Raw genomic sequence first — 15,384 nt, 5'->3', positions numbered from 1 at the left:
GAATATAGGGTCAAATGGCACAAGGCACCATATGGCATGCAGTCAGAGCAACTAAACCCCGTGGTACCTTCAGGTCACTCCCATTGAGGCGCATTCTGTTGATTTTCCGACCACTTGGCCTAGTTGAGTCCACCCAATAGATGAATTCCTTCTTGTAGTCGAAGTCTATGTGGATGACGTTGTTGAGGCCCTGAGGGACACAAAGAAGAGAGAAAGCACAATATATATAAAAATGAGAATTTTCATTCAATGACACTAGTAACAATAAGAGAATGTTCCAGCAGCCATTTTGTAGATGAGCAACTTGCAGCAGGGTCACATAGATGCTGTGGATGGACTATTTATTTTATTGATTGTTCATGTTTCTTCTAGTGTTTTTTTAATGTGATGGAGCATAGGGTACTTTCTTAAAGATGTTCCTGTTGTCTGTGTTGTTTTAAAACGTGGATACCTTGTCTTTCAACTGCAAACCAAATGTACCTATGGGTATAAATAACTAACCTGAACCTGAATGTGAGTTCTCTATGAGGGTGAACCAACTATAAAGATACTTTTTCATTGGCAAAAAGGTGAACAATAGAGTCTATAGAATAATTCCTTTCTGAAAGACAATTTATGATGCATTTTAGGAGCAAATGCTTGAAATATACAAAACCTAAAATCTGTTATTAAATGGATTGACTTTAACAGCTGCAGCCCAGTTCATGATCCGTACTTGTGTCTAACAGATATGCTCCTTTTCTAATCAATACAAGTGTTTACTGCTATGTGGTTGAACGCACAAAGCAAATCTTTATGTATCAAGGCAATTATCTTCCTTCCTTTTCATCAGTTGTACATGTAACTACAGTACAGTGATGTGTGTTCTAAGAACAGATAACCTTCACTTAACAGTTCCTCTTCACGTCCTGAATGAGGATTGAAACTGCTGATGTGTGACCTCTCAGTTTTTTCTCTTTCAAATGCAATTCAATACAAAACCAATCCATGGCAGTACAAATTAATAAAATATTTGAAATTCCTAAAAGGTGGATATGCTAACATGATGAGAAACATATAAAAACAAGCCCAACTTCCACAGTTTCTGTTTGTGTTGTGTTATTTACTTCAGAAGCACTATTGATTCAGGTGGGTTCCCCATAGGTTGCAATGCTTTCAGCAATACAGAGCACTTGAAGAGCCAGTGAAGCCTCCAGTTCTCGTGGAAGGTGAAGTCCTATCAAAGCAGGAGAGTGAGGTACTTCCCTTCTCTGTCATGCTCACATGACCCCACTGTCAGTCAGATGGAGCTGCTCACCAAACAAGTGCCCCCACCCTGCTCTCTCTCACCATGGGTGCAGACAAAAGGTGTCAGATAATCTGACAGGCGAAATGAGACATCTTCATCAGATCATCAACAACCTCACAGACAGGTGGGAAAGGGTCCACGGGGACTTCTATCTATCTATCTATCCATCCATCCATCCATCAATCCATCCATCAATCCGCCCACAAACCCTTATTTTTGCTGGAATACACCTATCTATCTATCTATCAACTACAAACTGTGTGTTGTTACCGAAATTCACAGTGAAACCACAAGCGGCCAACAATAAATTCAATCACCTAGCAACTCACTTGTGTGAGATTTTTTCCCGTTTCTGCTAGTGTTGTGAGTATACAATTACTACGGCCAAATGAAACTAATAAATGGGTAATGACTTCAGACATTCAACTTTAAAAAACAAGTGCCAACTGCCAACACAGGCAACAATGTATAGATATGTGAGTAATCCAACTAATTAACCAAAGCAAACAAATAATACAAAGTAAGAACAAAATCAAACACACCAAATGTGTTTAAAAAAAGTGGAGGAGGGATTATTGCCATTGATTGTGGAAGTCACATTTATGCTTACAGCCAAAGCAATACATAAAACATACCTAATATCATGAACATATCATCTGAACAGGGGGTTCTAATGGTGTGGTAAAGTGATATGAGGTCAGTAAAGTATCCACCACCACTTAGTAAAGCCATCTGCATATTTCCCTCTCTAGCTTCTATTAACGCTAACACGCAGTGATTAAAGTGAGTTGTGGCTGATGAGAACTCCGACACAGACACTAGAGTACATGGAGTCAGGAGGTTAATTCGACTGTGAGAGGAGACTGCAGGATACCCCAAGGCTGATTTACAGTAAATCACAGCCAACCATTTGTGATAATCAACAGTCAGATTCAAGCATCGCCATGAGCAGCTGCAATGGCACCTAGGAATGATTGAAATAGCTTTTCCACAGGGTCCTCTATAGGGTGATTTTACTCTCAGCCAATCAGGGGGTTCGGGAAATAGCTCCTTGAGGATGAGGGTTTTAACCACCTATGCACAGATTTCTTTTATTTTTACAATTTTTACCAGTTTATAATAGGGAGGCAGACAGCATTTCCACATTTAAGAGTAGGTTAAAGTACTTCCTTTTTAATAAGGCCTAGAGCTGGTTTCAGGCTTGCCTACAACATCCTTATGGGTCCTTATCCTTATTTACATTTTTATTTTATTTAATAGATTTTTTTTTAAACTTTATTTTATTAGTATTTTACATCCCATCTTGTAATTTTATTAAATTCTTGACATTTATTTTTTCATTGTCATTTGTGTTTGTTGATCTGTAAAGCCCCCTGATACATGTGTATTGTGATATTGGGCTATATAAAGAAAATATGATTTCATTTCATTTTATAGAGTAAAGCTAAATGTATTGTTTGAGAAAAGGCATTATTTTCAGTAAAAAGGGTATATCTTCAAGATTCAATATTTTCATATGCTTCCTCAGATTAAGGAAAGGAAACTCCAGAGGGTACATAGACTAGAACACACCGATTTAATGAAAATGTTTAGTTTTTCTATAGTATATTAGTATTATTATTCCTAGGACATTTTAAAGCAGCATCAGTGTCTTCCCCAACATTTTTTGTCCACCATTTCTAAAACAAAACATTGCTTTCGCTATTCAATAAGGTCACACTTGCGATATCTTTCGATGCCCTCTGCAAAGGTACTGTTTGTTCACACTGACATGTAGGAGGTAAACATATTTACACTGTCACTAAAATGTGCGTTTAAATATATATATATATATATCTGACACTGGGTACAAGAAGCACAGTAGTTTCGAAATGAAAAAACATAAAGAGGACAAGATGGTAATTTCAATATCAATCTGTTGATGCCTCTAAGCCAGGGGTCTCCAACCTTTCTTCATCTGAGAGCTACATTGAAAAAATGTAAGCTTACATTTATTCACATAGCCCTCATCAGTTGAATTAAGCTACTTTTGTACACGTGTGAAATTGCAATACCCAAAGCTTATCAAAAATCTTTACTTCACATCAAGGTCCAAGAAAACGACAATTTCTCACATATTATTATGGCCCACATAGTAAGTACATCACTGAAAATTCACATAAATGTCCTTAATCACTACCTGACAAGCATCTTATGGCACATGTATAACATAAGTGCATTCACTATTTTTTACAGTCAGTGAGATGAATGGCACTGCATGGAGTCCACCATAGAGGTGTATACTGGACCCACTTAGGTTCACTCTAATAGAGTCATTTAAATGTTCATCTGTCAGTCTTGTTCTGTATTTAGATTTCATGACATTCATGTCAGAAAAATCTGCTTTACAAAGGTATGTAGAACAGAGCCAAATAAAGCAGACATTTTCAGTGCTGCTTGGAGAATGTTCTTATAGTTTTCTGGGTCTACAAGGTTCCAGAAATGTTGTGAGTTTTGCTGAGACTTAAGCTGAACATGATTTTGGAGATCTCCACAGGATTGACACTGAACAGTTCAGCCTTCTTCTTATTTTTCTTCGTCTTGACATTCAATTATAAACCATAATAAATTAATTGTATAGGTCTAGCCTCCCTATATCTGTGTGTGAAATTGTTCCATCCTCAAAAACAAAGCTGCAGCTTCTAGCAACAGTCTTCTGTTTAAAAAAAGGACACTGTAGGTCCTGAATGTGGCATCACACACATGACTTAAGTCTGAACACAGCAGACAACAGGAGTATTTACAACAGCATTACAAAAATACTGCATGTGGGTGCAAACTTACATTCTCTGTCTTACTGTTACATAAAACCCATGAATGTATGAGATTAAGTTAGCTTCATCATATCTCAATCAGTGATTAAGTGAATAATAAAGTTTCTATCAGGTTACTATTAGCCTGTCAATCATTATTTGCAGGGAGGGGGCGGGGTTTGGAGGAACGGAGAGGAGACGGTGATCGCGGAAGCTTTTTCCTCCTGCCTTCACAAACTTTACACACGTATTTATCTTTATGAACAGTCTATGGTATTTATCAACTGAAAATAGCAAGAGGACATTCATACTCTGCAATCCAAGACTTGATTAAATCCACCAAAAACCTGACATGACGATAACGAGTGTTATATTTGTGTAAAAAAACACAAATCCCTGTGTGCCTGATTCAGAGCGGGTCATTCTGCTGTTGGTTCTGGACTGGTGTTGGTGGATACTGCCGACTGCTCCGTGTGTGGTGTCGCTGTGCCGCTGTCACGTCTGTTACCGGTAGCTCGCGATCGACGTGTTGGAGACCCCTGCTCTAAGCAGTATGTCAATCTGATAATGGCGAACAATCATCGTCTATCCTGTGTCCAATTTCACTACAGGCACTATGGCGGTGATGCAGAAAGCGCTTACCTGTTTCAAGATGGTGTAATTTGAGCCATCCACGCTCAGCTTCCTGATCTCATGGTGGTCCGCCATAATGAGAAAAGGCTCTTCAGCTGAAATGAGGAACATGTAGTGTTAGAGAACCAATGGGACTTGCAGTAACTCACTGGAATTATGCAAGTGTAGAGATGAAAAAGACTGACCTGTCAGAGCCTTGCATGTATTGGGGTTTCGGTCCAATGCTTCGTAGCCATCCACACACAGGCATTTGTAAGAGCCGTAAGTGTTGATGCAGCGCTGGCTACAAGGAAGGGTAGTGGAGCATTCGTCAACATCCACACACGTCTTCCCATCATCCTTCAGGTGGAAGCCAGGCCAGCATTTACACTGATGACATATAAAACAGAACAAATGTTAGGGGTTAGGGGTTAAAACCAGAAAGAAGTGACGATCCTCATATAACTCCTGAATAGTGAATGCTAGAGTCATGGAAATTGGTGTATACATTTTTCTCATCCCTTCTCTTAAGTGAGACGAGTTATAGCTATAGCTAAATTGTAGAGCCATAAAAGTGTGTGTCCATCATAGTCTACTCCTACTGCTTAAGTTTAGGACATTTGACATTTATATCTGTTTCCTTTGATATAGCTGCCAGTGGCCCCCCATTCTAAAATATTCTGAAAAGTGTTACAATTTATGATATCTCGTTAAGGGAAGGTTGTAGCAACTCGGGACCAAGACTGGCATGTTCAGGGTGGCCAAAAACCACCCTATACACCAAGATTTCCAGTTAATTGGACCCTTAGTTCCTGAGTTATAAAGAGCTCAGGTTAGGGTTATTTGTGAGTGAGACTTGATCATGAATTTTGGGAATGGAAGACAAGAGCCTTCTTTCTCTCTTTTAAAAAAAATAATTATAAAACAAACCATTTGAGTTATTTCTTTATACAAGCGTTATTGTAGCTATGCTATTCAAGCAGTGCACCTATTCATGCTGTGCTTTTACAGTCATTTTAGATCAATTTTTAACAACAGACAATTTATTTTAGACTCCAGTACCTTTGCCTCAAAGGAATGCAGGTCAGCACTGAAACATTTCTTAAACCCTCGCATCCGAACATGACATCAAAGCTGTGATACATACTGTACCGTGGCTCAAAAAATCCAATCGCACTTCAGCTACCAGGGCCCCCCCTCAAATAACTCAAAGTGCTTGTATCAGCTGCTATGGACCCAGAGCAAATCCCTTTCTTATCCACAGTTATAACCTTGAGGGCCTTTCTGCTGATCTTCCTGTTCAGGCCACCAATGGATGAGCTAAGGGTCTGCATTGATGTGCTCCCTGTACGGCTCTGCCCCTGACATGACAGGAAAGAGAGGTTTTCTGTGATTTCCACTAGTTTTCCGATGCAGTGAGCACCGTCTCATGGAGGCGTAAGAGAGGGATAATACAGAGACAAAGATATAAACTGCTGCAGGACGATAAAAGTGCAGCCAATGGAGTTCTCCAGTGGACGTGGCCTTGACCTGGATTCAATCCTATCATCACATGCCACCAATGCCAGGCACGGCACAATTGCCCGGCACCATGAGGAGGCACAGAACAAAGTTGGCATATCATCAGACTCTCCTTACAGCATTCAAGGTTATTCAAAAAGTAACAAGCTTAACCTATATATGCTCCGAACCATTTTCATCTCTTCAATTATGTGCAAAGTAAGGCTTGATTTATTATCACTAACACATCATCAATGCCCACCTTCTACTAATGATGCCATAGCTTAGAACTCTAGGTCAGTATGATATCAAATGTTCCACTGTAGTAATTTTCTTTATATCTGAATATTATGTTGCAAGTCACAATGTGGGAAGTAGGCCACATAAAAGCTGGGATTCATGTCTACAATTTAACACAGTGGGGTCACAGAGTTTGCATTTGGAAGGCAGTTTGCTTTTGCACCAAACCACAGTGACAAGCTCATAGCTTGTTCGGAAAATGGTTGAATTTTCAGCTTTTACTGGAGGAATAAGGCTGTAGCCAGCAAGTCATTCAGAGGAGGAATGTACTTTGGAGCAACTGAAGCGTGACTAGTCCACTGGTGATTTACCTTGTATCCCACAGGAAGATCTTGGCAGTCCTGAGTGCACCCACTGATTCGACGGTTCAAGCATTCGTTAACATTACAGTTTCTCTCGTCCGACCGGTCTCCACAATCATCTCTGCCATCACAGAGGTTTCCCTCGGAGATGCAGCGTCCATTGGAGCACATGTAGAAGGAGCCGTTGCACAAGCTTCCTGAAAAGAGCAAGATATGACTGTCACTGGCACGACGCCCTGTAATTTATCATCAAAGTTTGGGGAATGTTTTTGACATTTTCAAGATAGCTCTCCCGGTTCTAGTGCCTTTTGTATCCGCCACATGTCCCCGCCAGTTTGCTGGGCGAGTAATACTGCTGGTGACACTGATGAAGGGATTCCAGAAGCAAGCCAAGCAGCAGTCTTACCTGCGGCCAGACATTTGAGGTTCAGAGGCAGTTCGTCAGAGTGGTCGGGACAGTCTGCGTAGCCGTCACACTCCCACTGAGAGCTGAGGAGACAGCGGCCGTCCCCGCAGCGAAACTCTTCTGATCCACAGGAGCGGTAGGCTGAAGGAAGAAAGACAGATGTTTTTCATCAAGTTACACTGGGACTGACACAGCTTCAGGTGGAACAGAATTAAGTGCACATAGTGAAAATAAGCTTTTTCACTGCCATTGTTCATATTTCAATGAAGCACTCTCATAGAGAATATATTGTTAAATAATTGCTGATTAACACATCAAGCCATTTGGAGGTGTAATGGTGTGCACAGCTGCATCGGACAGTATTTCATTTAAAGTATAAATGTTTCATCAGCCCAAGCAATCACAAATCAGTTCTCTGGCAGAAAATGCCCTCTAGTTCTGACACCAAGTGTCATTTTTTGAATAATAATATCATAATAAAATGTAAACGATATATCAAATAAGAGAAACTAAGACCAATCCAGAAACAAATGGCCTGTTCTACAATAATCTAGCTTTAAAGCACCTCGTTTGAGCATGTCTTTAAATAAAATATTATATTTTTTATTTTATTTAACCTTTATTTAACCAGATAAAAAGCATTGAGATAAAATCTCATTTTCAATGCTGACCTGGCCAAGAAGGCAGCAACGTTACACATAACACATAACACAAACATATAAAATACAGAGAACATAACTAAGAAAACAAAAGACGAAAAAGCAGTCACTACATTGTGCACATTAGGACAGTAAGAAAGGTACACTACTTATTACTGCAAGAGCAGCTGGTGGTAAGGACTTCAGACAACTTCAATTTAAAACATGCTATTGAGACAAGTGCCCTCAGTTTTAGGCGTGATTGAAGGTCATTCCAAGACCAAGGACCATAATAAAAAAGACTCCTTTTTATATATATATATATATTAAACCCTTTATACAGATAATCACTCCATCCTTTCAATCAATGTTTCGTCATTTCATATATTTGCATCAATAACTGGCAAAGGTACGGGGAATTCAATAATGGAATAAAAAACTGTTTCGACCAATTATTATTATTTAGCATTGTAATGTGATTTCCTGACTTCCTGTAATGTTTGTTATCAAACCCATGCACAATGAATTCACATTCATTTATTTCCTTATATTTGTTGGGCTGGGGAGTGCCTTTATTAGAGACCAAGAGGTGAAAAGGGGATAACATTGCCCTGAAATGTTCCCAAATCGGGAATCAAACCTGCATATGTGGTGGCAGACACATGGGCCGCCAGCTCTAACCACTGAGTTATACTGCAGCTCTAAATCAAAGTCAGGTACTTCATGTAACACAATCGTGCCACATATTTGAACCAGATTTTATTCTGGGCTTCACATAGTCTATTTGACCCTTATTCACTTAGTCTTTTCATTCCATTTAATAACTGTCTCCTACCACAGAGAACCACATTTCTTGAGGAAGACTGTGCAAATGTGCAGAGTTCAAACCATTGAAAAGATTGTCTACCATTTCTAGGTTAGGAAACTATCTAGTGCGACTTTTTTTGAATAAAGACATATTCATATACCATTGGTGTATATTACAAGCAACAGAGCAAAATAACTATACGAACCACATTCCACTGACTCATCAGACCCATCTCCACAGTCGTCATCGTGGTCGCAGACGAATCGCTGGGGGATGCACGCTTTGTTGCGGCAGCGAAACGAGCTGTCATCACATGTGTTGTTGGGTGCTAATGCATGAAAATAAATGGTTTCAAGAGGCTAATCAACGGATAAACATTTTTTCTTCTGAACATGGTAGGCTTCCTTTGTGTGTAAAATGTCAACTTTCGTGAGCCTTATGCTTCTGTGACGAAATTGTTCCTCCACTATTGAATCAAAGAAAGAATAGAACGGACAATTACGTTTGAATGGTTCAGGACCAATTTGTGGAAGGCAATCTAGATTATGCCAGCTAGAGAAGGCTGCAATTTTCCAAGAACTTCCTTTGTGCTCTTTTCTTACACTAAAGTTGTTTTCTTTTCTTGCTTGGAATATCTATATATATAGATATATATATATATCTATATATATATATATATAATCATTTACAGTACAGTCTGTGTTTTTTCAGTTTTTCACAGTTAGATATTAAGTTCTACACAACTGAAACCAAGCAACAATTAGCTTTTTTATGGGAATTCTGAGATAACATTATATTTGTTGTTGCTGCAGAGAGGATATCAATATGTAAAACCAGAGTTTAGAGTTTACCGCAGCCAGCTGCAGACAGCTCATCGCTCCCGTCGGGGCAGTCCCTTTCACCATCACAGAGCCAGCGTTTTGGAACACAGGCGTATGACCCGGGGCAGCTGAACAGCCCAGGAGCACATGTAACTAAGCCTGAGAGGAAAACAAGACCACATGCCCAACACAATAGGTCAAATGCAATACAGTGAAAAATATGTACAAGGTATACTTAAACAAAGTATATTAATTTGTACTTGTTAGGATAGTAACTTAACATTTATCTGTAACGCCAATAGATCACAGCAGTTTTTCAACCCTCATGGGAGCAGTACTCATGTATTACTAAAGTAAAAGTAGCAAAACTACAGTGTTAAAATATTCTGTTACAAATAAAAGTCCTGCATTCCATTTGTACTCAGGTAAAAGTATAGGCATCAATATAAAATGTGGTGATGTCCCTTTCCTGTAGTTTGTTATATAGGCTTTTGTCCATTTAAATGGTCTGCAAAAATCCCAAAGGATTGTGTCCAACACACTCCTCCCTCGACTCCTTTTCCCTTACATAGTGACATCACATTATTTTGTCAATACTGTGGGCAATCCCCACAGGAGCAATGTTGGGTGAAGTGTCTTGCCCAAGGACACAACGGCATGCTGACTGCAGTGGGGAGTGAACCAGTGGTCCCCTGATCCGAAGATCAGCGCACTTACCCACAGCCTCCCTGTCACTATGCAACTCTCACACTCTGACACATTGTATGTGATAGGCTAAGGGGTGGGAAATCTCTGAGCAGTTGATAAATCCCAACAGAGCCGGCCCGCTAACCAATCAGAGCAGACCGGGCTCTGGTTTCAGAGAGAGGGGGAAAAGAGGTGCAGTTCCCCTTGTGCATTCTAACAAATAATGATTGTGCCGTTTTACAAATCAATGTTTCGCTTGCATTCTGTAAGTCAGCAATACTGAGCTTTTACATTAGAGCTTAAAAAAGAAAAACATAGCTGCACTGAGATATAAAGGTAGATACAGAAGTTCAATTAGGCATGCCTAGCCAAATGCATGTCTTCTTTTTTTTTTGTACCATGAAACCTTTGGGCAATTGCATTCATATTTCCTCCACATCCCATTACAATCCAATCACGCAACAAATGTTCACAGCAATGTTTGTCGCTTTATTGTGGTTGGATTGCTTTTATTTTATTTCAGAATTCATTACGTACACATCTCATTTGCCCATTGAAATAAAAAAGCTGTGCCCCTCGGGTCTCGGTGATGAGAAATGTATTTACCTCAGTGCCTACTTGAATCATTAAAAAGACCTGCGGACTAATTTGGTGTCTCATTAAGATTGTTTCAATTCTGTCCATTTGTTTTCAAGCTCCGTTACGGTGAACACATGGAGGTATGCAGCGCATGTGACCTTTTACACCCACAGCAGACTCCTCAAAACCTCTGAAAGGGACACTTACCGCAGATCTGCACGCTCTCGTCCAGGCCATCCTCACAGTCGTTCTCGCCATCACATAGCCATTGTTTAGCTATGCATTTGTTCTTCGAGCAGGCAAACTGGTTCCACAAGCATGACGAGTCTGCAGAGGACAGAGGGAAAACATTTCAATGCTATAAATCAAACAAAATAAGGAAACAACAGCAAAGGTGATATACCTTGTAGTAGGGGCAGAGGGTTTTTTAAATCATGACACAACAATTGGGTTAGCTTCTATTTGCCCCATGGCTTGCTTCTTTTACTTTTGTTCTACTTCGCAGCAAACATGAGCTGCCACACCAAACACTATTTGTTTCACAGAAGACATTTTGATTAAAGCTCCTGATTTCTGTCCATCCGGGGAAATTAAAATATCAACTGAACACAAAACAGAGTCTATATTAAATATTGTATCAATAACAAAGCAAGTATTCATTATTTTGTTCTCTTATTGTAAATTGAAAAGAAACTAGGCTGCTGGGGGTGACAAGAAACCGTTGGGTGTCAACTCGGCTGTTCAACGTGCTAAAGCCATTGTGTGAAATATGGATTTATTCATAATCTGCGCTGAGTTTGTTTCACTGAGCCACCCACTCTCCCTGGGAAGCCGTTTCTCTGGTCTCTGTCTCTCAGATGTAAGGCCTAGCAAAGACGGCAGGAGCTTTGAAGAGATGTGGAGGGAAGGAAGGGGTAGTGTGTGCTTCAGGTCACACCAGTTCAAGGAAAACTGTGGGTGGGGGGTAGGTACGGGGAGTCTCTCTCACTGCGTTGCTTTCCTTCCTTTCGGACTTTGTAAATCCCACCAGATTTCTACGTGCCTTGATACGGTGATGTGAGATAAGGATAAGACAAACATTAAATTGCTAAATCTGGAAAAGCATGATTATGAAGACGGAATTTGCACATCAATCAGCTGCTTCGACAGCTGCTTCAAGTGTCTAACAAAAAGCCAGGTCTGTAGCACATTACATGTATCAAAGAGAGACTTTCATGTCTCATTTTCAATAGTTTTTCACTGAGAAGAAAAGCGCATTATCTGTTGTGGAGTGACAAATGACTGTTTCATCTAATCACATGTGGAATTTCGAATTCTTTCTGAAATGTAATGACATTTTCCTCAAACCACTTTGCCGTCGCAATCAGATAATCGGTGGCTGGAGTGTTTTATATGGTAATTAACCCAGAGGAATGGGAATATTGTCTATTTTGCCTGAAAAAGCTATTCAGAACTTCTCAAAGAATTGTGGCGAAATTCATATCGGCTCTGATATAAGCGCATTTGAAGCATGGGATGTTATCATTTCACACGGGCACAAATGACATTTTAAGATAAAGGAATGGGAAAGCTGTTCATGTGTTATGCATCTCTCTAACAACATTCATGGCCAATTTACTCAATAAATCAGATAACTTGAAGAGCGTTAAATATGAGAACCGGATTGCACTGTACTGTGTTGCACTGTGCTGCAAGTATATGTTGCAAGTGGAATGTGATCAAATGTGCTGGTTCATTATACAGGAAGCACTCAAGTGAGAGATCTGTAACTTCTCTGCCCAAAACTCAAAGGCAAAGACTTCAAAGATCTATGGTCATATTTTGTTATTCTTCTTGAAATAAGTCCCTTATCGGCCTCCAACTACCAGAGTCTGGATGGTTTGAAGGCTAAATTAATCATACATAAACACGACATACTAACAGCTCTGTGAGGCTGTACTAAAGTATAGCGGTCTCTCAAGCTAAATGTTAATGTCAGCACGCTAACATGCTCATAATGATAATGTTAACATGCCTATATTTGGCATGTGTGATATTTTACACATTTTGTCCCTATCTTAGTTCCGTGTGGTAGCATGCTAACATGTGCTTGTTAGCAATTCATACTTAGCACAGCTGAGGCTGATGGTGATGTCACACAGGTAATTAGGTACAAATCTGACGGGGTACTGACGTGAACAAGATTTTATGAACCAAATTTTCTGGCAATCAATCCCATAATAGTTTTGACTGCAAAACAAGAATGAGAAATAATGGGATTAGCAAATTCAAGAGGATACGTTGCCTGGGAACCCTGAAGCTCTGTACGGAGTGTCGTACCAATCCATTATCTATCAAGTGGAGATATTTCTCTGCAGTAAGTATTATGTTTGACCTACTGGTGCTATATGAAAGTTCAAGGGTTTACCCAAGATATTAGATAGTATATAACAGCGGTTCCCAACCTTTTTCAACTCAGGGCCCACTTAAGAATCAAAAATATTTTCGTGACCCACATTCAACCATAAACAATACGGAGGCTAAATAAAGTTCTAAAAAAAAATCTTAATAATGAAAATGTTTCCACACAAATCATAATGTTTGGCAAATTATTTGGCAGCAAATATTTAATTTACATTTACACCCATTCATATTTTATTTGGGCTTTTAAATGAAGACCACACACAGTTAATAAATACAACTTTTCTTCTGGCTAAAATACATAATTTTAAAAGTCAATCAAGGAGTAATCTTAATTTAAGGTGTAGATTAAAAACACAATTTATTTTGAAAATAATTATTGCCACAAAAACTCAAAGGGTGGCTGAACACGCCATGAAATGGGAAATAAGTAGCTCTAACGAAGAGTGGGATTAAAGGAACAATAAATGTTGTGTTTTTGGTGGTATTTTTGGTCAACCTATTTTTGTTTGTGAAATGTTGAGGTGATCCTACTGACTGTATCTTTATTTCTTCGGTTTTTGTTTTGTTTATGTCTGAGATGGGAATGGCATATGCTATATGTTATTGTTATGTCCATGTTTGTGTCTTTAGCCTGTACAAAAAAAAAACTAACTTAATAATAATAATTTGGCGGCCCACTTGCAATGCCTTCGCGGACCACTAGGGGGCCGCGGCCCACAGGTTGGGAACCGCTGGTATATAAGATACATCCTTTGGGCACCATGGATATCTTTAAAGGAGAGGTGTCATTATTTTCCGGTTATTACCCATCCCCTTGTGTGTTATGAAGGTTTTTATGCATGGAAACGGTGTGCAGAGTCAAAACCCCTCAAAGTACACCCTGTAGGGAGTAAAACTATAACACAGAAAAGACCTCCCCAAAACGCCTCGTTGGAGATTTCTCATGTTCTTCCTGGGCATCGTGACGTCTGGATACCCAGTAGCCACGCCCAGAGCTATGACGCGATACGGTCATGCGGTACCCGGAACCAAATGGACCAATCCGTGGAGCCGTTACGTTACATCCGCGGAGCCGTTACGTTAAGCCCCCGCTGATTGGTCCACATTGACCAATCTACGGACTTCCTCACACACACACACTCTCTGCTGATTTCTCCTCCCTGGGTGCAGGCTGACAGTTGGGATCGCGGCGAAATTCTCTCTGCAGACCCATTCTCACAGCGTTCATCAACCTTTTTCTTACTCAATATCAAGCCACACTTATTGTTTTTACTTCGGCTGTGAGTTTGTGTGTGCTCAGGATGAGTTTCGCTGTGTTTCGCTGTGTATCCTAAACAAGGAAACAACACCTCCACGGAGCTCAGCGCGATTCACAACGTCCCGACCAATCAGAGCACACTGTGCTCACAGGGAGTGTGGGGGCTGGAGCTTTGGGAGCTACAACGAGCCGTTAAAGGCAGAGAGTGAAACTACGTGAATACACGTAGTTTACAGAGATGTTGTATGCGAAACCAATGTGAGTTTGGAAAATTGCACAATATAAATCTATTCTAGTATACCTCAACAATGGAATTATGATCAGTGGAAATGGCCATGACACCTCTCCTTTAAGAAATAAATAGCAATCCATTGAATAGCTGCAGAGAAATGTTATAGTAAAAACTATTAATATCAGCGTCATGGTGCTGCTGGATGAAACGTCAATGGATCATTAAAGTAATTAGGGTGTATTCTCTGTGTACCATGAATGAACACAATTTGATCTCAATCCCTTGACCAAAGAGAGTAAACATTACTTATTTGTGGCCACGTATGTGCTCTAAGTCGTTCCTGAATTCAAAAACCCACAACCTTACAGATATTTGACCTCATTGGGACATTTGTTTGCAGACCTAACAACAACGTGAGCTATAGAGCTGCTAAACAGTTGAAGGGGATGTAACAAAATATGTCATTGTGTTTATGTGCGAGTGTCTAGAATGGGGTGTATCTACTGTCAATAATTGCAATAGTTACATCTCTCTTACCTCACTAAGATAGGAAATGCAATATTCCTCCAGTTCTGTACACATATGACAGCACTAACTGCCGACTGCTTCCTGACTTCTTACACTCTAACTAAAGCATGGCCTAGACCAGGGGTTCCCAACCTTTATTGTGCCAAGGACCGGTAGATACATTAAAAAAAAATCGCGGACCGGTTGTCAATTTGAAATGATTTTAATATTTACTCACCACCAGCAGGTAG

The 15,384-nt window shown here is 39.9% G+C and overlaps 1 protein-coding gene across 1 annotated transcript in view; it reads right to left on the bottom strand.

Moving 5' to 3' along the window:
* lrp1bb (low density lipoprotein receptor-related protein 1Bb) overlaps positions 1–15,384 on the bottom strand; it is a 305,232-nt gene that overhangs the window by 55,440 nt on the left and 234,408 nt on the right. The window contains exons 51-58 of the mRNA XM_034134148.1: positions 10,941–11,060; positions 9,498–9,626; positions 8,852–8,974; positions 7,201–7,341; positions 6,804–6,991; positions 4,899–5,082; positions 4,723–4,808; positions 68–190 (exon numbers count right to left, since the gene is read on the bottom strand). Coding sequence (XP_033990039.1) covers positions 68–190; positions 4,723–4,808; positions 4,899–5,082; positions 6,804–6,991; positions 7,201–7,341; positions 8,852–8,974; positions 9,498–9,626; positions 10,941–11,060 — 1,094 coding nt within the window. The remainder of the gene's footprint in view (positions 1–67; positions 191–4,722; positions 4,809–4,898; positions 5,083–6,803; positions 6,992–7,200; positions 7,342–8,851; positions 8,975–9,497; positions 9,627–10,940; positions 11,061–15,384) is intronic.

The sequence above is a fragment of the Trematomus bernacchii genome, unplaced genomic scaffold, assembly GCF_902827165.1.
Source record: "Trematomus bernacchii unplaced genomic scaffold, fTreBer1.1, whole genome shotgun sequence".
NCBI classification, from domain to species: domain Eukaryota; kingdom Metazoa; phylum Chordata; class Actinopteri; order Perciformes; family Nototheniidae; genus Trematomus; species Trematomus bernacchii.
This window is presented reverse-complemented; position numbering and strand designations above follow the sequence as displayed.